Source organism: Pristis pectinata, chromosome 17 (genome assembly GCF_009764475.1).
Source record: "Pristis pectinata isolate sPriPec2 chromosome 17, sPriPec2.1.pri, whole genome shotgun sequence".
Taxonomy (NCBI): domain Eukaryota; kingdom Metazoa; phylum Chordata; class Chondrichthyes; order Rhinopristiformes; family Pristidae; genus Pristis; species Pristis pectinata.
This window is the reverse complement of record NC_067421.1, coordinates 9,072,987-9,100,731: the sequence shown is the minus strand read 5'-3', so window position 1 is coordinate 9,100,731 and position 27,745 is coordinate 9,072,987. Positions and strand designations below refer to the sequence as shown.

At 39.4% G+C, this 27,745-nt stretch overlaps 1 protein-coding gene across 2 annotated transcripts in view; it reads right to left on the bottom strand.

Moving 5' to 3' along the window:
* top3b (DNA topoisomerase III beta) overlaps nt 1–25,760 on the bottom strand; it is a 39,558-nt gene extending 13,798 nt beyond the window's left edge. The window contains exons 1-12 of one of the 2 annotated variants that reach the window (XM_052031851.1): nt 25,642–25,760; nt 20,269–20,400; nt 16,767–16,873; nt 14,668–14,742; nt 13,081–13,277; nt 10,275–10,431; nt 7,772–7,885; nt 6,618–6,708; nt 4,841–4,995; nt 4,257–4,362; nt 1,280–1,426; nt 16–189 (exon numbers count right to left, since the gene is read on the bottom strand). In XM_052031851.1, coding sequence (XP_051887811.1) covers nt 16–189; nt 1,280–1,426; nt 4,257–4,362; nt 4,841–4,995; nt 6,618–6,708; nt 7,772–7,885; nt 10,275–10,431; nt 13,081–13,277; nt 14,668–14,742; nt 16,767–16,873; nt 20,269–20,400; nt 25,642–25,711 — 1,525 coding nt within the window. In that variant the 5' untranslated portion in view covers nt 25,712–25,760. Of the gene's footprint in view, nt 1–15; nt 190–1,279; nt 1,427–4,256; nt 4,363–4,840; nt 4,996–6,617; nt 6,709–7,771; nt 7,886–10,274; nt 10,432–13,080; nt 13,278–14,667; nt 14,743–16,766; nt 16,874–20,163; nt 20,401–25,641 lie in introns of those variants that run through there. The other variant, XM_052031852.1, reaches the window with a different exon arrangement.
* Nucleotides 25,761–27,745: the final 1,985 nt, after the last annotated feature.

Genomic DNA, 27,745 nt, shown 5'->3' with positions numbered 1-27,745 from the left:
GCAAGATGAACTTACCAATGCCGTGTTTTTCCATTAAAGTGATGAGTTCTGACTCTGTCAGGTAGTCGGGTGGACTTGTCTGTTTCTCCAACAACCTGACCTCATCAACAGTAAACACATCACCTCGCTCACAGACTGGAAGGGTCTCCTCATCTGCTAGGCTCTGCCATGGCATCACTGCAGTGTAACCTGGATTACAGCAATAAAGTCAAACATACAGAGCATGGAGCACACCCAGCAATCTTGAAGAAGAAATGGTCTTTCTAATCTCTTTCTAACAAATGCTTAGACATCAAGAGGCAAACACAGATATTTAACAATTGTTTCCTTTGCAAACAAAACCTTGGAGAATAGATGAAAAATAAGAAGGTATACAGTATATGCAACAAAAAGCTTCTGGGTTGCACTGAAAGTTCTTCTCAGTTAAAAATTCCTTCAGTGAATAATCAAGCAATTGCTTTTTTTTTACCTTAATTTAATTAGGCTTTAAAAATACCTATAAGCTTAGCATTTAGTAATTTATAAAACTTTTGCCTGAACCAAACTATCAAAGAACTCCATCCTAGTCAGTGCCAGTTCCTTTCATTGCTTGTTGTGGTAATATTGCCCTGTGAAAACAGGGATATACTGAAGTCTACAGCAAAAATGAAACTATCAATATCAATTTATTAAAGTTCTGCAATGTCCATGAGAACTTTTGTCAACTTTCTATTGTAAATAAGTGTGCACACTTATACATCAGAAACTGTCAAAGAGAACTTAGGCTGGAAATGCATGAAATTTGCCCATAACTAAATGATGGCTGTTCCAATTCTGGCAGAATGGTTTAGCTAGTGATGAGTTTGCTAACCACTTTCCAATAAATATCACCCACTGCCCCCTCACTCCAGTGGAATTACTATTTTTATTTTTTCATAGGGCATGGGCATTGTTAGCAATGCTTCCATCCTCAATTGTTCCAGAACTGAGGAGAGCGTTAACAACCTACCATAATGGTGGGTCTAGAGTCATACATAGGCCAAAATGGGTAAGGATGACAGAATTCCTTGTAGACTACCTTCTCATTAGTGAAGGAGGGTTTTACAAAAAAAAACTCAAGTCTTTTATTTAAAATAAACCAGATTCATTTAATTAATTGAAATTAAATTCCCCAAGTGCCACAGTGGGATTCAAACACATCTCTGGATCGATGATTCAGAACTCTGACTGATAGTCCAGTAATTCAACCACCACACTATTGTACCCAGCAGACAACATTTAACCGATGTTCAGTCCTTACCAGCTGATAGTAAAGTCTTCCCTGTACAAGTAAAATGTTCCTCATCAATACTGAAAGTGATTGTGGTTTGGAGGTATTTGCAGTCATAGCTGATTGTAGCAATGAAGTGCCTGGTGATGTACTCATAAAGCCTCCAGCCATCACTACCTGGAATAGCAGTCATTAAAACAACAGGTTAGAGGTAAGCTGGAGTTCACAAGGACAGGAGGAGCAAACAAAACCCAATCAGATCGCTCCAGTATCAGTCCAATTGGCTTGTGCATCCCTGAGGCAAACACAATCATTTAAAAAATTATTCCAAATCTAAAATTTTCCTTCAAATTATTGACCAGTTATTTGCTCTGAAGCAAATCTTTACTTATTGTCAAAACAATTTTTAAAAGGAAAAGAATGGTACCAAATCTTACGTGCAGCAGACAATCATAAGCCACCAAGTGAAACTTCATTCCTGCTTGATGAAGTCCCTATTTTTGAGATTACATTCTACAATTCAACCCAATTATAAGTGGGCTTATTTACTTTTCAGTGATTCGTAAATAACATTTTTTAATACCATATGGTATTTTGCTTCTGATGTCTTCGAAATCATCATGAATTCCAAAATTCCATACAATTTCCTATGAATCAAGCCTTGTCCATTACTGAATAGTGTTTGCATCTGGAAGTACTATGAAAAGATAAACTATCACGGTGCTAGGTCAATCAGTATCATCAGAAACCTACCATTAAAGAATATAAATTCTAAAATGTTGTTTAGGAGCAACTTGGCATAAGCATTTTTGGGTAAACTTGGTACCCTGAAGACTTTACTGACATGAATGGGGAAGTAAAGTTGATTATCTAAATAACAAACCTCTGTCAAAGAGCAGAGAAAATTAGTTTAAGCTAGTAATCTAACAGGTATCCTTACGAGTCCAAATCAAAGGAAAACAAATCAGAAGCAGGAAGCTTTGCTGTTTTATTTTCCTAGCACAGGGTGTACTTCACCACTTCAGTTGATTGCTAACTTTGCAAAGACCAGCGATTTCCTGGATAGCTCACTTCCAAATCAGAGATCACAATTTCCAGTTTAGCACTGGTAAGATCCAACATGGAGATGGATTTACCATTTTCAGCTGAATCTCTCTTGCAGTCATGAAATTGTAAGAGTGATCCAAAACACAATGCAACAAATTAAATGATTTGAAGGTTTACACCTTCACAGCTCTAATTGGGAGCCTACACCATATGTGAGCATTTCTTGACAAGAGTCCTAACTTGAAATTGTATCTTTTTAGATGAATTTTGCAATATTAAGTAATGTCTACCTTTAAGTCTTAGGGTGACCAGACGTCCTAATAAAATAGGGACTGGCAAATTAATTGGGGCTTCGTCCCAAAATTCATCAAATTACTGTCAGGAGATCATTTGACCTAGTTTTCAAGTTTGCTGCCTGCTCACTTAAGAGCGAGCAGATTGATTAAGCTTGGAGTTGTCTGGGAGATAGATAGTTGCTACCTCAGCTCTAGGCAACAGTTGTCATGGCAAGTACCAGCCTGGATGCACAATACTGCATATTGTACTCTGAGCTTTTAAACAGGTGGATTGTTATTCCTGATTTTATATTCTATACTTCTCGAACAGAATCTTATGTCCTTTTTTTTAAACATAAATGCCTCTAGCTACTATAGGTTCTGTCTTTAACATTGTGAGCATCCACTCCAAAGTGGCACTGTTCTTCCACTATTTCTATTAAGTGTATAGTTTACGCAGTTATTTTTTTTTAAAATAAAAAAGCATCATCTTAGAATAACAAAGAAGTCAATTTTAACTACCCCACTGACAAGCAAGAACGATTTGTTGAGGTGACAGAGAAATGCAGATCAGGATTATGCTGTCACTATCCCCAACTAGACATGTTATATGTCCACCAACTGAGATCAGGCAAAGTAAACAAGGGCCTAATTTAAATTCCAGTTTTGCTTTGAGATTTTCATAATGATTCAGGGGAAATGCACCCAGTGTCAAACCTGCCAGGGAAATCTGGGGAAATCCAAAAAAGACCAGAAATATCCAAATGGAGAATTTGAATTGGTCTAAGACGGGGCTGAACAGAAATCCTCTTTTCCCTTGACTTTCCTCACACCAACATTGGTCTGCAACTCTAAATGCCTACAGTATTTGTATACCTAGGTGTCAGGAGGATTTAAATTTCTATATTTATTCATGATATCCTAAAATTGAGTCCCATTTTTAGAAAGTAGAACCTTTTTATTCCATACATTTGCAATTTCTTTCAAAGCATTCCACTGTGTACACATTTCTCCTTCCATTTGACCTCATCCAGTGCCTCATCCTTCTAAAATCTGCCCAAATTCAATCTTGGTATAAACAGCTTTCAAGCTAACCTTTATCCTTACTAGTTCAATTTCAAACTTTAGAATGCATTACTACGACTGAACTACTCACCCACAATTGGTTCATCTCCCTTAGCTATTTCATTGCATGGCCATATCCAGCAATACTTTCCTTTTACAGTCATACTTTTTGTACAGTCATACTCCTTGAGAACAGAGTCTGGCAATCTTTTAAGGAATTTATTCCGTTTTTTCCCCCCATTTTTATGCAGTTCTAATGAAACATCTTTGACCTGAAATGTAAACTTGGCTTTTCTCTCCATAGATGCTGCCTCACCTGTTGCACATGTTCAACATCTTCTGTTTTTAATTCAACCCATTCACTTTCAGGAATTGTATACTTGATTTTTAATATCCTGAGTTAATTTCCTGCAAACTACATCACTTTATAGGCCACAGACCATTAGGTGTACATCTGACACTTTGATTTAGAATTAATCAATCAAGGCAGCACTAAAAAATCCTTTCCAAACCTCTAGGGCCATGAAATTCACCCACAGATGATTAACAAGCACAAAGATCAGCCCACACATGGACTGTAGTTTAGACATATCTGCTGTTGCAATGCAATTCGGACGTACCTAATTCAGCTTCTGTGGCTGAACGCATTGGGGTGATGGGTGGATGATCACCAACATCCTGACCCTTCCGAGGACGATTGATGCCTTCAGCAAGTAATGCCTTCACCTACAAAATATATTTAATTCTGTCATTGCCAGATAAGAGATTTCACCTTTATCGCTCCACTCTTTTTAATTTCATCCTGCAAAATAATAATTGGGATAGGGTGACAAAATGCAAATTATGTAACAAGTAATAAATTGGCATTCTGTGCTCTTGACGAACAAGTAGAGAATAGAACAAAGAGATAATAAGGTACCATATTAAGGCACAATGGGAGCAGTACAGCAAGCAAGGGAAAGCGTCTATTTTGACTTGCAATTTGAGATTATTTTTAAAGCTAATTTGCAAAACAACAAATGACTGAAAAAAATGTGTTGGTTGCATCCCAGTTGGGAAGCAAAATAACAGAGGTTGGAGCAAACCCTTCACCCTTTAAGGGGATCACTTGTTGACCTGCAGTGTCAGTTTCAAAGTGCTTTGGGGCATCCTGAATGATGTTAAAGATGCTTATGTATGTAAATGCAAGTCTCCTTTTACCAACCACATCACTCCAGTAGGGGTTGTTTGCTTGCTGTCGGAGGGTTCCTTTGAGGTCGAAGTTTTCTGGATATTGTGTGGTCTCTGTTCGAGGGTAGCTGATGTATCCTTGAGTGTAGAGTTTCTCAGCTATTTGCATGGCATGCTGTGGGCCCATCCCTGGTTAGACAACAATATGAAGGATAATGTTAATTAAACACATCATGAAGTCAGAGACAAAAACAATCAACATACAGTTAATTCTGCATAGATATGGCATAATATGATAAACTTTGATAAGAAAGCAAATGCTGGGTTTTAATTTTTATATCTTCCTGGCAACCTGCTATTCTGCCTTGTTGAACGAGTAAGGCCTTTGGATAGATTGAAGAAGAATATTGATTTGCGTTTTACAATATCTACAATGTGAAATGCAATAGTGTAAAGATGAATAATATGTCCACCCAATGCAATTTTTTGAAAAGTACATCTTTCTCATCAGAATCAAGTTACTCTGTATTGAATTTGGTACCAGTTAAAAGTAATAATGAAAGATGTACTCTGGCTCTATCAGCAACACTTCACACCACGAATGCACCAAAAAAATGTTGGACACTTGAAACAAAATGAGAAAATTATGAAAATACAAAAGCCGCTCAGCATCCATGGAGAGAATAAAGCAGTTTCCACTTTGAATGTCAATTTTTGTAGAATGAAAATAAAAGGCATATAAGCCTTTAAAGGCAAAATAAGGCAAATAAATAGCAGAAATAATCACAATGGACTGACTTGAAGATTGTCACATTCAACCAACAGCATTCCTGAAACTGAGATGTCTACGAAATACATCCAAAGTCTAACTTCCATCATTTCAAAATGTCTGCCCAATTTTAATGGCTACATTACATTTTGCTCAAAATCCTAGAAATAAATGAGGAATCTTGTGTCACATTTTCTTCTCTATTGTAGAAGGTCCCCAAAAACAAATTCAAGTTCTTTGGAAAATCCTGTCCATTATCAATGGCATGCAACCGGCAGGAATGAGTCCATAGAAATAGTTCATTCAATTCTTGTGGACTTTCAGAATTTTTCTTCTTTATTTTTACAATTATTTACTAATAACACTTTACTCTCTAACATCATACAGCCTTGACAGTGTAACGCATGCAGTAACTGTGATAAACACATGCAATTACATTGTGGTATATTGTCCACATTTATTTTATCTCCTGAAGCTAATCAAGCAGTTAACAAGCAAAAAATTCACGTTAGTTATAAACAAGGAACAGTTAAGTTTCTGTATCTCATTTGCTCCATTTTTGTTTTGGATCATGCCGTTGGCACGAAGAACTTGTTTGCAGACTTAAATTTGTTTTTGGGGACTTTCTACAATAGAGAAGAAAATGTGACACAAGATTCCTCATTTATTTCTAGGATTTGAAGATAAATTAGGTAGCTTCAAACCAAAAGGACACAGGGAAAGAAAAGCTCATTATCTAGCAAGCAATTCATCTCACTAAGTGAGAACACAGGAAGTCTGTTGAGGAAATTATAATACTGGTGGGATGGTGAGATGAGATGATCTGGAAGTGCTTGTTTTTAACACTGGTGCTTTAAATGCTCAATGATCCATTCCCCACCAGTTACCTGTCACTCTGACAAGCACCGAAACAGCTGTTCATTCAGAAAGGTTGAAGGAAATAAAGTAGGTATTATTCATTCGAAATAGTCAGACACTTTGGTCTTACTCAGCTGAAGAAACCCAACTCATCAGTAAGAGCTGTTAATAATACAAGGCATACCCAAGGCAGAGCTTGCTACACGTAACATCTCCACAGTGTTCAGTGCCTGTGGTCTTTGCTTCACCTTCTCCTTTTTACTCACAGACTGCACCTGTAATAACACATGAAAATAAATAACCAGGTCACAAACTACTTCTAGAGTTAAGGACGAGAACTTTAGATGCTGTCGATCATAAGTAGGGTTATGCTACAGGAATGGCATTTATTTGTAAATCAAAAGTCCTGGAGTTGACAGCATAACATTATCTGAATGTCTGAAGCATGTAGCTGGAAGTATAAAACTGAAGGGACTTGTGTTTGTTCAAGGACTCCAGTGAGCTGCATGCACACTGCAATTTTACCCTGGTGTGTCAGCTAGCACAAAGGCATCTTCCCTATAGGTTGCAGAGTCAGCACCTTAAGAGTTTTATTTTCAACTTAAAATTCTCCTCTTCCTCCATTTTTCCCCATCTGCTTCCTTATGAATCTACCACCATTCTTCTCCCCATTACCCACGCCCCTTGCATCTCCCTCCCCCCCTTCCTGCCCATCACTCCCTCACTTAACTTAACCTTTCCCCTTATTTCCTCCTCCTCTCCCTTGCTTGCTCTCACTCCAATTCTTTCTACACTCCTATATTAAATAAGTGCATTCTTTCTATGAAGGAGATTCCTACCTCTCTATACACTTAGGAGATTATTTTATTCTCATGACGTGTGTTATTGCCAAGGCCAGCACTCATTGCCCTTAAGGGTCTTTTTCAACGTCTGCAGACCCTGCTTGTAGCAGTCTTGAAATAACAGAGTACTTTTTACATCACAGCACAAGGCAGTTTAAAAGGGAGGAGTCACGTGAAGATCAGAAACATTGTGGACCTCTTTCCTGAAAGGACTTTAAATAAACATGTCGGGCTTTTATAACAACCCATAGCCATCATGATCACTTTCCTAGGTTTTATATCTAGGTTTCTTAAACTCAATGAAAATTCTTAAAAGTCAGAGGATTTTTGGACTCGGTCTGTGAATCATCTAAGTCTTTGAATCACTTCCCAAGTACATGATTATTAAATTATTGTACCCAGTACATTAAATGCACTCTTGTTCTCTCAAGAACATTCCAAGGGACACAATCACTGTGAGCGTGACGGGACTGATCCATGTTTTTCCCCGACTTACCTTTGTTTCTTTTGTGGATTTTGTCATATTCAGATACATCTGTGCCACTTCTCGATCAAAAACTCTGACTCTGTCCCAGTCTAGAACCATGGAATCACCAGCACAATTACTGACCTGGAGTGAAACAAAGAGGTTGAGAATGGAATGACCTCCAAATTGTTCGTCTGTGCCTAAGAGTTGCTCATCATTCAGAAGCTCATTATTTTTAAAATTGGAATGGCAACAGGAAACACTGGAGTGATAATACCAGTAACAACTGCAGGGTATCAATCAGAACCCAAGTCTGCTTACATTACACAATGGAGAGAAGGTTGAGATAATTTTGGACAGACCAGATGCCAAAGAATTGCAAAGAGTTAACAATAAATCTGTTGGGATGAACTGGTAATTCCAAGGTGGTGGATCAGTGTGTATATATAGTAATGATTAAATTAATCTGTATATATATAAATTAGTAAGGTATATGCCAGGTATTCTGCAGCACTTGGGAATAGTGGAGATGGGCAAGGAATCATTGATGATTTCATAATAAATTATTATTGCAATACTTAGCAATTTGTAAAGAATCTTATGTGCCAAACACAATGATAGATATTTATAAAATTGAAAAGGGGTGAAATGCTTTAGAACCCTAAGCTGTTTTAAAACAATAAATACGCTATCCTACATATTTTCACTCCATCCTAATCTGTGTGCATCACCCATCAAAACACAAGGACGCTGCCAAGACTGGAGAATTTTAGTAATTAGGACAGAGTGGCTAGGCTGGGGCTTGTTTGCTTTGGCACAAAGGGAGGCTGAGGAAGATTTAATTGAGGCATATAAAATGCTAGGGTGAACAGGAAGGTCCTTCCTCCCTTAGCAAAGGACAAATACTACAAGGGGACATTGGTAGCAGAGTCAGAGGAGGCAAACAAAACACCCCAAGCACAGTGGGGGCTGGAACTCACCAGCGGAAAGGCTCATGGAGTCAGAAACTCTCTACATATTTATGAGCACTTGAATTTTGCTAACATATAAGGTTGTGGACCAAGAATTGATATATGGGATAACATAAGCTTTCCTTGCCCACATGGTCATAATAGACTGAATGGCTCCTCCTATGTCATAAATTTCTCTTATTTTCGAAATACCCAAAATTGGAGCAACCAACCTCCCATTTTCAGGTAGAATCCCCACTTTGAAAAAGAATCCTCACTTCACCTGTTCCACAACAACTTTGAGATAAAATCCTCATAACCACCTCCTCTTGCCCCCACTTCTACCATTCCCCCGAAACAAAACTTTGATATATAATCCTCAGTGTTTTGAAACCCAAACTCTGGGTCAAAATCATTTATTTACTTTGCTCTCTTTACCCCTTTCAGCCTTGGCATTACCTTGTACCAGGACACTCAACCTCTATACCCATGGCTCTTTGTTGTAAAGGAAACAGTAATCATGTTAATGATAATGATGCTGGTTGAGGAATATGAGGAAGAAAAAATGTAACTTTCTTTGAAAAGTTTTGTCAGACCTCCCTCTAACTTAGGAGGTAGACAGGTTCTCAGTTTAATGTTTCCACAGTGACAATGAAGCACTGGAGTGGCAGCCTGGGTTAAGTTTCTAGAAAGGGGCTCGAATCCTCAATCTCATGATTCAAAAATGAAAGTGTTAGTAATCCAACGTTGACATCCTGTATCCAATAGAAAGCTATGAAACTCTACACTCAACAAAAAGGAGGTCCTATACCCCGCAGCCAGCAGAACAGTGCTCAAACCCAGCAGGCAATGGTCAGTGAAGGTGCTCTGATGCATTGTGCTGGCAGGGCAACTTGCACAATGACCACTGGCAATTAAAGGGTTGCAACACTCACATCTAGAAACTGGTGAAAGTAGGATGTTCCAACATATCATACCAAGACAACTGTTTGTTTATTATTTGAAATGAATAAGGCAACTTTATGTGTATGCATTATGAATGGCAAGCAACCAAGGATAAGATCTAGCTATTTCCTAAATATGGTGTTATCTGGGTAATGGACACTGCAAATTACAAACCTCATTTACTGTCTGTGAATGGAAAATGCTTCTTGGTTTCCTGAAGCTCTATAAACATATTATCACATTCAAAACTTACTGGAGTATCATTAATGTGAATCAAAATTTGTAACATCCATAGTATTCACATTAGAATACTCCACATGTGCACAGATAAAACAGCACACAGGCATGATTAAGTCCAACTTCAAGTACACCAGATGCACCAGGGACCGCCACTCCCGTGTGGGCCACCACAGCCACAGCAGACACTGCTCTCCAGCAGATTGAGGACACTATCCAGAGTGCAAATCCAGAGTCTCTATCCAGAGTCTCTCAGGTCTATGATCACCTCCTCTCTAAATAATCAGCCTTCTGAAATAAAAGGGATTCGTACAACATTGTGCAAATGGGTGCTTAATGGTTAGCAAGAACTTGGTGGGCTGAAGGGCCTGTCCATACATCACTACGACTTCATCACAAACCTTTGCTTGCAGGACCCAGTAAGCCTCAGGCTTGAAAGATTGGATCTTGTCGTGTCTCTCTACACAGAAACCAAGAGTGGGTGTCTGGCAGGGTCCAAATGAGATGAGAGAACTGTCTAAATTCCCATATTTACCCTGAAAGTATTTGGTCTGAAACCTGAAAAACATAACAGTGGAAATGTTGGTCACTTACTGGGAAATAATAGGTTTGTGCCCTTGTATAGGGGCCTTTAAAATTCAATTCAAAAACCCATTTGTATATGGTTTTTCTAATACAGAAGATTTTTTGTGTAAACAATATCGTAAAGAAACTTATTTGTGTTGATAAGATATCAGTAGAAGTATCGGATTATGGAGATGGAGTGATAATTAATAGACAGATGATATTGGAAACATCAGCTTGTCCAGATGGCTTGCATCCTAGCAATAACCTGGAACACACTGCCTATTAGAGTAATAAAAAAAAGGATGTCATCGATGATCTTAAAAGAAAATTGGTTAGATACTTAAGGGAAATGAACTTGCAGGGTTCTGAGGACTGAACAGGGAAACTGGATTGACGGGATTGCTCTACAGAAGGACTTCATGGGCTGAATGGTTGCCTTCTGCATTGCAATGACTTTACGATTTTAATTTCAGATAATTAAAACAAACAACTCTCTATATAAAAAAAATTGTAAGCAGCCAAAAAGCTTGGTGAGGGTGACTATAGGGAGGAAATTGGGTTATTGGGCAAATCATACAGAGAACTCCAATATAAGCCCGCAGGTAAGGAAACTCTTGAGATGATTCAAGATGCCAAGATTGCTCATGTTTGCATTCGAAGCACAGATGATTATTTGAGGTTGTTTTATACAACTGACAGTGAAATTAAGCTTTTTGTGTACTCTTAGTTTGTAGCAACAATTAAGTAGGGTAATAAAATTATCTCTATCAAATAGAGTGGTTGAGTATTTTTTAATCAATACCAGAGTTCAAGCAAGTGAAATTTTCAGGAGAATCCTGAAAAAACTAAATCCTGAAAAAAAACCTAAAAAAAATGAAAAAAAGAAAATTTCAGGAGCACCATACAAGAAGTCCACAAAATCTGTGACAGGGATGCTCGTCCACAGTTTCACTAAATATACAACTGTAAACTGTACAAGGAACCCCTTAACCCCTATTTGTTCCTGTACACTGTTCACTTTGGAAACAGACACTGATAATTAGGCCGAATGGATCATTCAGTTTGCTCTGCGATTCCAATGCATGCTGTCAATTTCTGGAACCTCCGTGTCAAGCGGGTGCACATTTATATATGCAGATACACGTTATACAGTACATACTTATCCTTCACTGTGGGACTTGCCACCACTCAATTGTGTTTACTACACAGGGGCACCGTTAAGGTAATTCCTTCAAGAAATAATTCACTTTGCACTGCATTTGGACTATACCTATAAACAGTGCTGAAAGAACACCGATGCAACTTCTGAAACAACCTTTCAGTGGAATTGGTCTTTAAGGGTCCAGCTCAGAAATTGCAAAGTACAATGCAGCAAGCAGGTGGGGGTTGTCATATTTTGAAAACAAATTTTGAAGACTAGTGCACTTGCAGTCCTTAAAATGACTGACAGAAGGAAGTGAGCATACCTGCCTTTACTGTTGCAAAAAAGTTTTACTTTTAACAAAAAAAAAGGATCAGCTAGAGTAAAACTCCAATAATCTGGCACCCTCAGGACTTTGGCAGTGGCAATCTAGTACATTTTATGGACTATTGGATGTTACTCCTTTTAATACCTCAACACACTTGTATTTCCTTTTGTTTTTACGTTACACAGTAGTAGGATAAATTTTTCATAGAACCATAGAAAGTACAGCACAATACAGGCCCTTCAGCCCACAATGTTGTGCCGACCTTTAAACCTCACCCAAAAACTATCTAACCCCTTCCCCCCACATATCCCTCTATTTTAACTTCCTCGATATGCTTATCTAGCAACCTCTTGAATTTGACCAATGTACATGCCTCCACTACCGCCCCAGGCAGTGCATTCCATGCCCCAACCACTTTCTGGGTAAAAAAACCTTCCTCTGATATCTCCCTTGAACTTGAACTTCCACCTGCCCCCCGCCCCCATTACTTTAAAGCCACGCCTTCTTGTATTTTTCAGTGAATCCAGTGAATATAAAGGGAGTGGGAAATAGAACTTAGTGAGTTTGAGTCTGCATATTTCAGCCTGACAGCGGGTTGTCTGGACCCTCTGGACTTCCAGCACCAGCCACACATTATGAACTCCCTGCTCACACTTCAGGCTAATGAGTGAGCCCGATGCCAAACCATCAGGATTTCCAAACAGTCGGATATCAGATTATCAAAGGTTTTACTGTAGCTAGACTTTTTTGCTTGACAGTGGAAATTTGATTTTACTTTTGAAATGAAATTCAAGACCATTGCTAATATTACTAGAACCTCTTTTTTAAATCCATGAACTAATTGAGTGTCAAAGAAAAGGCAATATTGTTAAAGACGAAATTGGATTTGTTGTGGAGGATGTTTAAATGAATCATCAAGGAAGTTCCTAACAAAGCAATATTTACAAGTTTACAATGACTTCAAGTTATATTGGATGAAAACAAGTACTAGATTCAGATACCTTATAGGTACTAGGGTTATTCTACTGGATTGTTTACCAACAATTCAAAGGCCTTTGTTTGATGATATTTTATTTATCAAACCCAATCTACTTCTTCAAGATCTGTAAGTTGATAGTTGAATATTAGACCTGGTGTTTCTGAACACTGCACATATAGACTCTTGCTGTACCTTGTAAAAGCACAACCCACTCTCAGGTCAAGCTCTTGACGTGCATCAACTGAAAGTGCTTCGTTCCGATTAGGCTCTCCCAACTGGTTCATGGCCTTGCTAATGTCACTGTCCGTTATAGCACTGAACTTTGCACGATAAATCACCCTTTCATTTCCACGTGGAATGTTCATAACGGGTTGAACGGCATCCAGTACCTGAATGAACACAAAGACACAGCGCAGTGCAAGTCTAAATGTTAAAGAATACGTACTGTAGGAAAATGCACCAAATTAGGCCTGCTGTGTGATTTTCTGAAACAAAATATAGTATGCATTACAATAATGCTCCTTATTTCCCTTGGGGAATTGTTACCTCCAAATAGCAATCAATCAATGAAAATGTTCTTGGCCATTCTGGAGAGAGAGTGTGCATACATTTTTTTTTGATTTTGCACATAGTGCATGTCATGGTTCTTGAAACTGGCACTTCCAAGGAATATTCAAAAAAAAGGTTGCCAGATTTAAGATTAATTCCTGAAAATTTCCTTCCAAGAGTTTGCTCAGACACATCTGAACTAGTTCAATGGACTTATGACTTATTAGACGGCTACATAACCATCACCATGAAAACACTGAATTGGGCTTCCTTGGTCATAGTAAGTGGGATTCTCCTCAAAGATATTTTGTTTTATCCTGCATATGCAACATTCCTATAGTCAGGATATACCTGGCATTAATCAAAACCTGGAAAAATTCTGAAAATCTTCTCAAGTAGCTTCAGGATTTGTCCTTTGTGGCTGGAGAGTAGCCCAAACCGCTAGCTAATACTTAGAAGAATCAAATTCATATTTCCTCATTTATAACATATCAGTTTCCAATCAGTGCCATTGTCAGTTTAATGCTATTTTAAATCAGTACCTTCTCAACATCAAACAAAGCAAATTTTTATTAATGAAGATTCATTTCTGATTCTGATCAGAATTGGCTGATCTTTGTGGCTTGATTGTCAATTCTTTAAGGCTATTCAAAACCTTTGGAACAGTTGAAATATATATAATTCTTGCATCAAGAATTATACATATTTAGAAAATAAGAAAACCTTGCCCAGTTAGATAAAAAAATGTATAGTTTTATAGAAATAAATGTCACTTGCTGAATATAGCTGCATTTATGCACACATATTCCTCAAAAAATGTAGCTTTATTAAAACCAAGACTATGTTGATTTTTATAATGTGAATTTACACAGCCAACTGCCTAAAATTCAGCACTAACAGTTATGTCACAATGGATCCAAAAGAACAATTAAAATTTTAAAAATAAGCAAATGTATTGGAAAAACTTCAGAACACAACTCTGAAGCATCTTGCAAGTAAACTCTTCTGGAACTATTTGGCTATCTCTACTTGGCCATCATTTTCTATCTGCTCAAACTCTGAACCTTTATGTCTCGATTATTCCTAATGAGAAGAATGTCTCTCTTTTTGTATAGTTGTTTGCAAAGGCCATCCTTGCCCAGTTCTCATGTTTAGGTGGATAAGGAACTGTCTTTTGGGTGGTATGAAATATAATGAGCTTTTTTAAAACACAGGATTTAAAAAAAATACCTCAAAGCAGATGTTTTCTCCTTCTTTGTCACAATCCAGCCAGAGCACAATGTAGTCAATGCCTCGCCCTTCTACCTGCTCAAAACAGACAAGTGTGTGAATAAATGGGATTAACTACTCAAACTGACACTCTGGTGCAATACTAAGGGAGATGCTATCCTCATGATGAGAAGTTAGAGTGAGCCCCTGTCTGCTCTCACAGATGGATATAAAGGATTCATGGCACCATTTTGAAGAACAGGCAAATTATCACTGATATCCCAGCCAACATTAATGCATTAATCAGCATATTTTTGTCATTATCACATTGACACTTGTGAAAGCTTGCTGCATGCAAGTTGATTAGTGTTTATTTTCTTCCCCCGCAATGGGGTACGCTTCAAGAATACACCATGGCCTGTCCAGCACTTTATGAAGAACTTAAAGAAACTAGAAAGGCAACAAAAAAGGAAGAAGTATTTGTTTAAAGCAATAACTCAAAGAATGGATGTTGTTGTTGGACAAGCAAAAAAACTAACATTTAAAAAAAAGGTGAATCTCACACAAGTTGAGAGCACATAAGGTATTAACCATATGAAAACACCAAACTACTATAATTCCTAACCATAATGCATAAAAAGAGTATGTATTATGAGGAAAGATTCTCTTTGGAGAGGAGGAGGATGAAGGGAGACATGATAGAGCTATACAAAATATTAAGAAGAATAGATAGAGTAGACAGCCAGCACTTCTTTCCCAGGGCACCAATGCTCAATACAGGAGGGCATGGCTTTAAAGCAATGGGTGGGAAGTTCAACAGAGATATCAGAGAAAGGTTTTTTATCCAGAGTGGTTGGGGCATGGAATACGCTGCCTGGGGTGGTGGTGGAGGCAGGTACATTGGTCAAGTCCAAGAGATTGCTAGATAAGCATACGGAGGAACTTAAAATAGAGGGAAATGTGGGAGGAAGGGGTGAGATAGTCTTAAGCGAGGTTTAAAGGTCAGCACAACATTGTGGGCCGTAGGGACTAACCTGCTGAATAACAAAGAGCCTAACAAAAAAGAGCCCGTAAGAAGACAAAGGTTGGTTATACGAATAGGCAAGAAGTTGGCAGAATGTGGGAAAGTGCGAGGTCAGCCACTTTGAAAGGAAGAATAAGAAAACATTACTTAAGTAGAATATACCACAAAATGTTGCAGTACAAAGGGATCTGGGGCATTAGTGCATGAAACACAAAAAGTACAGCAAGTAATCAGGAAGCACAATAGAATGTTGGCCTTTTTTTTGCAAGGGGTACAGAGGATAAAAGTTTGGATGCAACTTTACAGGGCACTGGCGAGACCACATCTGGAGTATTATGTACAGTTTTGGTCTTCAAACTTAAGGAAAGATGTACTTGCTCAGGTGACAGTGGAGAGAAGGTGCATTGAGTTCATACCTGGGATGAAGGAATTGATATATGAAGAAAGGCAGAGCAGATTGGGCCTATACTCATTGGAGTTTAGAAGAACGGGATAAGATTTAATTGAAATAGAAGAGATTCTGAGGGGAAACGATAGGGTGGATATTGAAAGTTTTTTTTCCCCTAATATGAGAAATTAAGAACAAGAAAGGTGTAGTTTCAGAATAAAAGATCACCCATTTAAGACAGAAATGAAGAAGAATTTCTTCTGTCAGGGAGTTGTGACTCTTTGTAATTCTCAAACACAGAGTTGCAGAGGTAGCGTTAACGAAAATATTCAAGGCAAAGATTGATGCACATTTGAACTGCAAGGGAGAGTAGTAGTATATATAGAGAGAAAGATAGTGGTAGTCACACCAAGATTGGTTCAACAGATATGGAACAGCAGATCTGACTCAGGGGACTGATCGTCTTTGTCCTGCTCCTGATTCTTATGAATAAATAGCAACTTCATTCACTTAGACAGTGACCAAACCTTTCTTAATTAAATGAACCATTGCACAGTTCTACAGTGATTGACCAGAACTTACTGACGATAAGCTGTATTTAAACATTCTTCAAAGTATTTGCTTACACTTGACAAAATTGGGTCTGGTACCACATACAGCACAAGTGTACATATAATCATTTGAAATGCACAGTGATGGTTTAGGCACCTGTAAAAACTTCACCATATTGAGTTTGGGGTTGGCTTCCTTCTTTTCTGTTGGTGCTTTGCTGAAAAGCTCTGCTGGATCGACTTTGTCCCAATTGTTATATTTTCCTGAAAAATGAAAATAAGATGTTATAAATTATGGCTGAAGCGATCCACACAATCCACAATCCTACTATCACAGAGTACTGAAAACAACAATGCACCAGAACAAAAACTATTTACTTCCCTGTCACTCAAGCCTGCTCCAGAACCTCATCTGCAGATAAATTACAATGGCCAGGGTATGTCAGCATTGCTGAAACTAAGTCACATCAAAACAAAATAAGTCTTCCTACAATTAATATTCTACTTCAGTTGTAAATCTGCTGTCCTGAAATTTACCATTTTCTTAAATTTATCGGTAATGAACTGGGCAATAAAATTTGAAACTAACATTACAGGTATTTCCACATTTGGATAAGTTATTGGCTATTTTATTCATATATTAAAAAAGTTAATAAAATGCACCAGATAGGGTAACATAGTGGTCATGTTACAGGATTAATAATCCAGAGATTTAAATTAGTCATCCAGTGCCACCATGGCAGTTGTGGAATTTGAACTCTGTCAAGTAAATAAACACGAAATAAAAAGCTAAACTGGTTTACTGTTTGTTTTCCTTCTTCGGGGAAGTAGATAAGCCATCCCTACCGAGCCTAGCCTATATAGTACCAGCTCCTCAACAGCTGGTCATTCTCTGAAATTACCAAGCGTAGCATTCCACTGTATCAAATACTAACATAAAACAAATAGGTAAGAAAGTAAGGCACAGGAATTATACAAATTATACAAGGAAGCAAAAATTAGTGGGAAAACAGAAGACTGGGAAACTTTTAAAAACCTGCAGAAAGAAACTAAGAAGGTCGTTAGGAAAGAAAAGATGAATTATGAAAGGAAGTTGGCAGATAACATTCGAAAGGATACTAACAGTTTTTCTAAATATATAAGGAGTAAAAGACAGACACGGGTTGATATAGGACCACTTGATAACGGTGCAGGAGAGATTATAATGGATGATAAAGAGATGGCAGAAGAACTAAATGAATATTTTGCATCGGCCTTCACTGTGGAGGACATCAGCAATATACCGGTTAGTCAGGGGTCTCATGGAATAGAACCGAGTTCAGTTAAGATTACTAGAGAGAAGGTGCAAGGAAAACTAAATGGGCTAAAGACTGATAAGTCTCCCGGACCAGATGAGGTGCATCCCTAGGTTCTGAAGGAGGTGGCTTTAGAGATAGCAGAGGCATTGGTGATAATTTTCCAGGAATCAATAGACTCCGGCATGGTTCCAAAGGACTGGAGGGTCGCAAATGTAGTTCCGCTGTATAAGAAAGGTGGGAGGCAGCATAAAGGAAATTACAGACCTATTAGTCTGACATAAGTGGTGGGAAAGTTATTGGAATTGATCCTCAAGGATGGGGTTATGGAATACCTAGAGGTGCAAGGCAAGATAGGTCCTAGCCAACATGGTTTTGTGAAGGGAAGATCCTGCCTGACCAACCTATTGGAGTTTTTTGAAGAAATCACAGGTAGGGTGGATAAGGGAGAGGCAGTAGATGTTGTGTATTTAGGCTTTCAAAAGGCCTTCTACAAGGTGCCGCATAAGAGACTGATTAATAAGATGAGAGGTCATGGAATTACAGATAGGATAACAGAATGGGTGGAGAATTGGCTGGTTGGCAGGAAGCAAAGGGTGGGAATAAAAGGATCTTGTTCTGGTTGGCTACCGGTTACTAGTAGTGTTCCGCAGGGGTCAGTGTTGGGGCCGCTTCTTTTTACCTTGTACATTAACAATTTGGATGATGGAGTAAATGGTTTTGTGGCTAAGTTTGCGGATGACACCAAGATAGGTGGAGGAGTAGGGAGTATTGAGGAGATGGGAAGTTGCAGAGAGACCTAGATAGTTTAGGAGAATAGGCAAGGAAATGGCAGATGAGATTCAATGTTGAGAAATGTGCAGTTGTACACTTTGGAAACAGAAATAAATGGGCAGATCATTATCTAGAAAGAGAGAAAATTCAAAGTACAGAAGTACAAAGGGACCTGGGGGTACTCGTGCAGGATACCTTAAAGGTTAACCACCAGGTCGGATCGGTGGTAAAGAAAGCAAATGCTATGCTGGCATTCATTTCGAGAGGTATAGTGTATAAAAGTAAGGAAGTGCTGATGAGGCTCTACGGGGCACTGGTGAGGCCTCATTTGGAATACTGTGCACAGTTTTGGGCCCCATATCTTAGGAAGGAGGTGCTGATGTTGGAGGAGGTTCAGAAATTTACGAGGATGATACCTGGAATGAAAGGGCTTACGTATGATGAGTGTTTGTTGGCTCTTGGACTGTACTCACTGGAGTACAGAAGAATGAGAGGGGACCTCATAGAGACATTTAAAATGTTGAAAGGACTGGACAGAGTAGATGTGGCTAGGCTGTTTCCCTTGGTGGGTGAGTCTAGGACCAGAGGGCACGATCTTAGAATTAGAGGGTACAGGTTTAAAACAGAGATGAGGAGAAATTTCTTTAGCCAGAGGGTGGTGAATTTGTGGAATTCCTTGCCAGGTACAGCAGTGGAGGCCAGATCATTGGAGGCGTTTAAGGAAGAGGTAGATAGATATCTAAATAGTCAGGGTATCAAGGGATAGGGGGATAAGGCCAGAAATTGGGGTTAGAATAGTGTTTTTTTGTGCCTGAACCCCCCCCCCCCCACAAATTTCTCATTTCTTTTTCTTTTTTCCCTTTTCCTTGGAGCAGACTCGATGGGCCAAATGGCCTACTTCTCCTCCCTTGTCTTGTGATCTTGTGCAAACCAGCATACATTTTTCACTGGCAAAATGGAATTTGTTTTCATGCTGAATTAGCTATTAGCAACTGAATGGCAGTCACTAAAATAACAAAAAATACAGCAATCAGACTGAAAGGTAAGATCTATCTAACTTTAAATTAGGATTCTTAGATCAGCATCTGCAGGCATGCAAGCCTAATTTATTTGGGAATGCCAACACACCAAGATGATTCTGCGGTTTTATTTTGATACAAATTTGCAGGGCACTGCTAACAGTAACCAGTGGGGAAAAGATAATTAATTTTTCACATTCTTTTTCAGAACTTTTGATTATTAGTTACAAAAATAATGGAGGAGGAGGTTAAAAATAAAAACTGTCCTATCGCGTGGGGTTGACTTGAAGTACGAAATCAATGAAACCTCCAGGACCATATTGAGCTAAAGTCAAGAACCCTAATGTTAATGTTTTCATTCAATCCAAGTTGTTAGGCTTACTTTTGCACAGATATGATCAGTTCAATGAAATGCACCCTTTGACCCATGACCTCATAAAACAAAGAAAAAATGAGGAATACCCACTTGAAGACTGTAACTGTAAGCAGACGGCAGTATTCTGTATCCTCAATCATTAGACAATAATTCCCATCTCTACCCACGTAAAAGCTGCACCACAATCCACGTTACCTATGAAGTCCAAGGTCATCACATGACCACAGACTGATGTCACCTTGAATCGGACATTCTGCCCCATGAAGGTCCCAGTATACTCGTGCACAGAGCATACTCCATTTAAACCTTTCCGGGAGTTCAAGGTACCTGAATGGAACGCAGAAGAGAAACAAGTTTAATCCACAACTTTTTTCAGGGGATCCATTGAAGCAAAACACAGGAGTTCATACAATGAGTTTCCAAGCGTTACATTCAAATTGAATAATTTACAATGCTTTTTTTCCCCCCAGTTAAGGACACACACTAATTATCAATAATATATGATGCTAATACATGATGGGAGTTGTAGCCAAGGAGAAACCAAGCATCAAAAAAGAAACCAGTACATCTGAAACAGGAGTGGTTACACTATGGTTATGGCAGTCAATGAGTAACTGGACTAATGATCCAAAAAATAATCACAAGGCAGGGAGAGAACTTAAATTCACTTAGTTAACTAAGTTGACAATAAAAAGCTATTATTGACAATGGTGGCCATGAAACAATAAGATTGATATAAAAGCCCAATTTTCTCACCAGTGCCCTTTGAAGTGTTGGTTTAACCCTTGTGACTCCAGGCCCCAGTAATGTGACTTATACTTAACCTCTGGATTGGCCTAGCAGTCCATTAAGACAGACCACAAAGAATCAATGTAGCACCCAATTCCTTAGAGGGTGAAGCAGGCCATGTCTGCAAACAGCTAGATAATGGGTGATATCAACATTCAGTATGTACAGTAACATGCTAGCAGTTAGATATTTAGCAGCATCTGATTCACAGCACAGTGGCATAGGAATTAGCACTGCTTCCACACAGCTCCAGTGACCTGAGTTCTACCTTAAACTCTAATGCTGTGCAAGTGCAGTCTGCATGTCCTCCTGTGACTGTGTGGGTTTCCTCCAGGTGCTCCAGCTTTGACCCATATCTCAAAGACGTGGAGGTACGTTAGTTGGCTACAGTAAATTGCCCCTGCAGTAGGTGAATAGCAGGAGAATCAGGAGAGCTTATGGCCATGAGAGAAAAAAATAACACAGGAAAATAAGTGGAGGAATAGGATTGATGGGGCCAGCATAGATTTGGCCTCCTTCAAACATCGTAAGGAAATAAGAGGATTTCCCCAGATTCTTTCCATTATCCACAAGGCATAAATCAGGAGTATGATATAATATTCTACATTTGCCTGGGAAAGTGCTGCTCTAACAAAACACAAATATTCCATACCATATGGGATCAAACAGCCCACTGGATTCATCAGCCTGAACACTCATTCCTGCCACTACAGCTGTACTGTATGCTCTACAAACAATAGGGAAAAAAATACTGCAGCAACTCACTGAGGTTTCTTCAATATCTGCTATCAAAACTGTCACCTATAGCACATGGTACATGGAATGTCATCACTGACAAATCACACACCATCCTAACATGGGAAATTTATCACTGTTCCTTTATCACTGGAATAAAAAAATTCGAATTCTGGGAATATTCACATCACAAGGCAGCAGCAGACTGGCATCGTATAGAGGGACAGCCATTAAATTGCAGCCTTGCCAGCAACAATCTGGAATCATTTAAGTTTGCATGGCTCAACAGTTCACTACTTACACAGAGCTGTAAATCCTCATTTGTACAACCCCCCCCCATTAGTCAAGAAGCACTTGAGATACCAAGGGGAAGCATTAGTCATATTTATGAAAATCCAATGCCTGCTTGTAAACAACTACACCATAAGGGATGAATGGCTTTTACACTCATAATGAATAGAATTTGAAAATAAGTACAGTATTTCACAAGGACAATGGGCTGCTGCAGTCTCACTGGACAGATGTAAATCACCGTAACAAATTCAATTCTCATAAATTTGCATGTGAGAACACATGATTACATTAGCAGTAGTTCCAAAAGCTCTCCATTACTGCAGATGCCCCTACCAACTCCTGTAAATTACCACAGAAATTACCCTGGAAATTCCAAAGCGTTAAAATGTGTATATAGTAACTAAAATAAGTAAACATTCAATTAGTGATCCAATTCATTATGGTACTCTTATATATAAAAAGTCTTGCTTTGGATAAACAGAACATTCACCAGAGCTTTTTACTGAATCAACAGATGTTCTGGATTCAGAGGTCTGTGCGATGAGGACAACCACATCTTATAAGGGTTGCAATATTGCATGCAGTTTCTTGATCTCAGGATGGCTATGTAAATTCATAATATTTTACAGTATAAGGCCATATTACCATATTCTATACCCAAACAAATCTCCACTTAGTCCTGTGTGTTGCAGAAGCTATCAATAGTATTCTTTGTGCCCCAAATAATTTTGGGACTCCCAAAATAATATTTGTTCCCCCCCCCCCCCCCCACCAATACTCTCAAAGTCATTAATCCTCATTTGATTAACTTGATGTATTGTTTGATGAAATAATTGACAAGATAGACGAAGGCAGTCAAGTTAATAGAGGCTCAGGCAGGCCACAAGATCCCTTAAACTTTTTCTGCCATTCATTGAATTCATGACTGAACTTTTAAAGATAGATTTGCGTTCTTATGGTACTTTCTCCATCCCTTTCAGGATGTCCTACAGAACTTTACCAATAATTAAGTACTTTTGAAGTTCATTTACTGTTGCATAGTAGGGAATGCAGAAGGCAATGTGTGCACACTAAGTTCCTATAAACAGCAATGAAACCATGATCAATAATGTGTTTTAGCGCTGTTAAGTCAGGGAGTAGTGTTTGGTCAGAATAACCTGCTATTCTTTAAAATAAACCATGGGATCTTTTACATTCAAATCACAGAGCATTTAAGATCTCAGTTTAACATCTCATCCAAAGGACATCATCTTGGCCATACATACCCCCTCTATGGTCATGATGACTGATGAGTCTTTAATTTACTCATTGAGCAAGATACAAACTCCAATGAGGTAGGGAAATTCTAACACTCATATTATTCAGTGAATGAAGTTTTTCTTATCTCAGCCCTAAATAGCCAATGCCACATCCTGAGATTATTCATTATAGAAAAAGACTTTGTAGTTGGAGAACTCAGCAAAGGAGAAGGTGAAATTCCAGTTCAAATCTCTATAAATAAAAAGGAGGCACACAATTCCTTTGCAGGCTTAAAGGTAGTAAATCTCCAGGGTTGGATGAGATTTATCACAGACTGCTAATGAGGGGGGCAAGGGAAGAGACAGTTGTAGCTCTGGCTGAGATTTTTAAATCTTTGTTGGCCACAAGTGAGGTACCACATTACTGGGGGACAGCAAATGCAGTCCCTCTGTTCAAGAAGAGCAGAAGGGAAAAGCCTGGTAATTACAGATCTGTGAGCCTAACATCTGTAGTAGGAAAGTTATCAGGAAAAAAACTTTGAGGGACAGGATTAATGATTATTTGGAAAGGCAGGGACTGATCAGAGAGCCAGCATTGGCTTTGTCAAGGGCAGATCTTGTGTGACCAATCTGATTGAATTTTTTGAGGAGGTAACAAGGTGTATTGTTGAGGGTAGTGCAGCAGACGTGGCTTACTAGGACTTCAGTAGGGCCTTTGACAAGGCCCCACGTGGGAAACTGGACCAAGATGTTTTGGCGCACGAGATCCAGGGCAAATTGGCAAAATGGATCCAAAATTGGCTTGGCAATAGGAGGCAGAAGGTGAAGGCAGAGGGCTGCCTTTGTGCTTGGATGTCTGTGACTAGTGGTGTTCCACAGGGAACAACGCTAGGTCCCTTGCTGTTTGTAATACACATGAATGTTTTGGATATGGATGTAGGAAGCTTGATCAGTAAGTTCACAGATGATACTAAGATTGATGAAGTCGTTGACAGTGTGGAGGTTAGTCTTAGGTGATGTGTTGGTGAAATAGGTGAGAAATAGCAGATGGAGTTTAATCTGGATAAATGTGAGGTGATGCATTTTGGGAGTACTAATGAGGCTATGAATGGTAAGGTCCCAGGGAGTATTGAGGAACAGAGGGGCCTTCGTGTGGAAGTGCAAAGACTGTACAACTCCAGGACCATGACCTCAGTTCTAGACTTTCCAGGTGGGGGAAAAAGCCTTTCATCATCTACCCTGTCATTTAGTTAAGCATTTCAAGGAGAAAAAGATTACAGCATTAAGAGAAATTATAGTGTGTGGAGCTAATTTGACTGCTCTTTGAAAGAACTAGCAGACTCGATGGGTTGAATGGCCTCCTTTTGTGCTGTTATTCTATAACTGATACCAGATATATTACTGGTTCTTCACCCAACTATCTATTTCACATATGAACCTAGATGATGAGTGTTGGAAAGTATTTGACTGCGAACATCTGCCAAGACTAAATCTGCTCACAGCAGAATCCCACATGGTCTCTGGAGCAGGTCACACTAGATATTGATCATGAAACTAATATTGACTTGTTCCCCCTTCTAGCCAAAGGGGGTTGAAAAATAAAATTTGCTGCATTTCTGCTGCTGTCTCAGCTAAGGTCAGAAGAAACCAGAAATATCAGCAGTGTATTTTGGCTGTTTCTGATGTGTTCAGCAGTAAAAGTGGGTATGAAAAAAGAAACTGTCCAGGTCTCCAACTTAAACTCAAGGAGCACTGTAAGCATTTGCTGGTATCATGGACACAAGCATGTGCTGGAAATAGCACAATTAATTTTATCTTGTACATCATGATATAATACCACTCAGTGAGAAATCCACAAGTACTGCATGTATTTCGACATATGTCTACATACTGTTTATCCAAAAACATGTTTATTCTATAATTATTTAATTAAAATAGCCTTAATTGTTGACGTTTTAAAATAATCAGGTCACTAATATTTATTGTTTAATGTATTTCTTATTTAATTATCATTTAATTTCCAGTGTCCTGTCCAATATTTATCCTTAAAACATCAAAAGGAAAAGAACTGATGGCTTATCTCATGTTTCTGGGAATCATGTGAGTAAAATTTGCAAATGAAAATAAAAAAAAATTCAGATACTGGAAACCTGAAACATAAGACAGAAAATGTTGGAAACACTCAGCAGGTCAGGCAGCATGTGTGGAGAGAGAAACAAGAGTTAATGTTTCAGATCCAAGACCCCTCGTCAGAAGTTCTTTCCACAGATGCTGCCAAAGTCTGGGCTGAGTATTTCCAGCATGTGCTGTTTTCATACCAAACTTTGCAAAGTTGGCAAACAGTTTAACTTGTCAGCGGGGACTTTCTTCTTCCTTCACCTTATAAATACCACAGCTTGGCCCCGGGCAGCCAGGGTCTGATGCCCGTATTTTTAACCTGAGCTCAAAGGGACCAGCCATACATTCAGCAGTTCCAGGTTTCCATCGGACTGGACCGCTGCGGCTCACTTACCCCGCGATAGGATCTTGGCAATAGAATGAGCCAGGGACGGCTTCTCCGCTACCATCAGCACCGTCCTCATCTCCTCAGCCCCGGGCCACCGGCCCCACGCTCCGCAGCAGCGACACTTCCGGTGCAAGCGCAGCGGCTTCCGGTTCCCGCCTGATGGGGAGGCCGCTGTTGCCAGGGCAACCGCGGCGTCCCCTCCGCCCAGCGCTGGGAGGTGCAGCAGGAGGCACTGTTGTACCTCAGGACGTAGTCGGTGCCGCCATCGGATGCAGTAGTAGTTCAGGCAGACGCCACTCGTGGAGCCCAGTCATTGTTCATTGTGTGTGACCTCCGCCTCACGAACTTATCCTCCTCTTCATGAGGTAAGCCTCAGACCCTCAGCAGGCCAGGCCAACACCTCTGGAGACAGAAATAGGATCAGGGTTTCAAATCAATGATCCACCGTCCTTAAAAGTCAAGCCTAGGTGTTGACCTCCATTGCTCACCCTGCTCCTGGGTGACATTTCTGCGAAGCCACCTTCTCCCAACCAGACACCTGTCCTGATGTGAATGAAGATGACCAATGTTTAGGATGCCCAGGCTGGAGGTGGAGGCAGGATCTGACAGAATTCGCAGGGGCATAGATAGGGTGGATAGTGAGAACCTTTTTTCCCCCCATAACGGAGACATAGAAAAAAAAGGCATAGGTTAAAGGTAGGAGGGTTAGAGAGGATCCAATTTTATTTTCATCCAGAGGGTGGTTACAGTTTGGAACACACTGCCTGAAAATGTGATAGAGGCAGGTACTCTCATAATATTTTTAAAGTATCTAGATAAACATTTGATTCACTAAGCCAAACAGACTAATGTTGGTAAATGAGATTAGTATAAATGAGTACTTGATGGTTGGCAATAGACATGGTGGGCTGAAGGGCTGTTTGTGTGTTGTATGGCTCTCTGACAATGGTCCCAGTTAAATTGACTGAACAGGCCCTCAACCAGCCCACACCAACTGAGTAAATTGGAGGTATTCAATATCCTGAAAGGAACAGAAATATTGAATACTTGACAACCTATCAAGTTGACTCTCAACTGCCTTTCTGATATGATTGAACATATCACCTAATGGTATTGAACTGCTGTGTCAAAGCATAATTGAACTGGACAGAGCATCGGGTAATGACCAAGATGCAGGGTTTGTCACAGCAAAAGCACATCTAGAAGCAGTCAATTCTGCAAAGTCTGCTCCATGAATATCTGAGTATATGCCTAAATTGGGAGAGCCATCTCATTGATTAGTCAAAATAGCAACCTGTCATAGAAGTACTCACAGATTTGTACCTTTTAGTCAATGTTATAATCCATGGGTAGATCCTGACCCACCAGAGGTGGGAGCATAGTGGTACTCAGTCAGGAAGGAATGGCTCTGGAAATCCTTAGTGGTCTCATGGCATGCAGGTAAAACATGGGCATGAAAACCGCTCTCGGATGACCACCCTTCCACAACTGATGAATCAGTACTCCTCCCTTTTAAGTATTACTTGGAACAAGATTTGAGAATGGCAATTGCATTACCCATCACTGGACAGAGTTGGCTGAGACCTTAAGGACATCATAGCACCAGACTGGAACTGCAACCAATGACAAGAGGAACAAAATGTGAGTTTAACCTACTTTAAGCAGCCAAGCCTTGCCAATCTCGCTGTTGTCTATTGATCTTTCCATAACAATATTGTTATGAGTGACCATTACATGGTCCTTGTGGAGGGGAAGTCCCACCTTCACAACAATCACATTCATCATTGTGTTGTGTGGCCTCTAGCCAAGTTGTTGTGGAACAGCTATAACACCATCTTATTTCTATCCTCCATCCACCAACGACATAGAACTTTCCATGATGCGCACAATGCAAAGCTCATGCATTGGCATCAGCAAGATGCTGAACAGTGTTCTTGACCAGCAGGTAGATCAAAAGGTATTGCATATGCTATTTCTTGCTTAAGTTACAGGTCACAGGTATTGTACCATAGCCTCATTTCACCAAGTTGGCTCTTGACTGTTCAGCTTGGATAAAGAAATGGTTTCAAGCTCTCAGGCAATTCATTTCTCCTCTGCCCCTGCAGGAAGC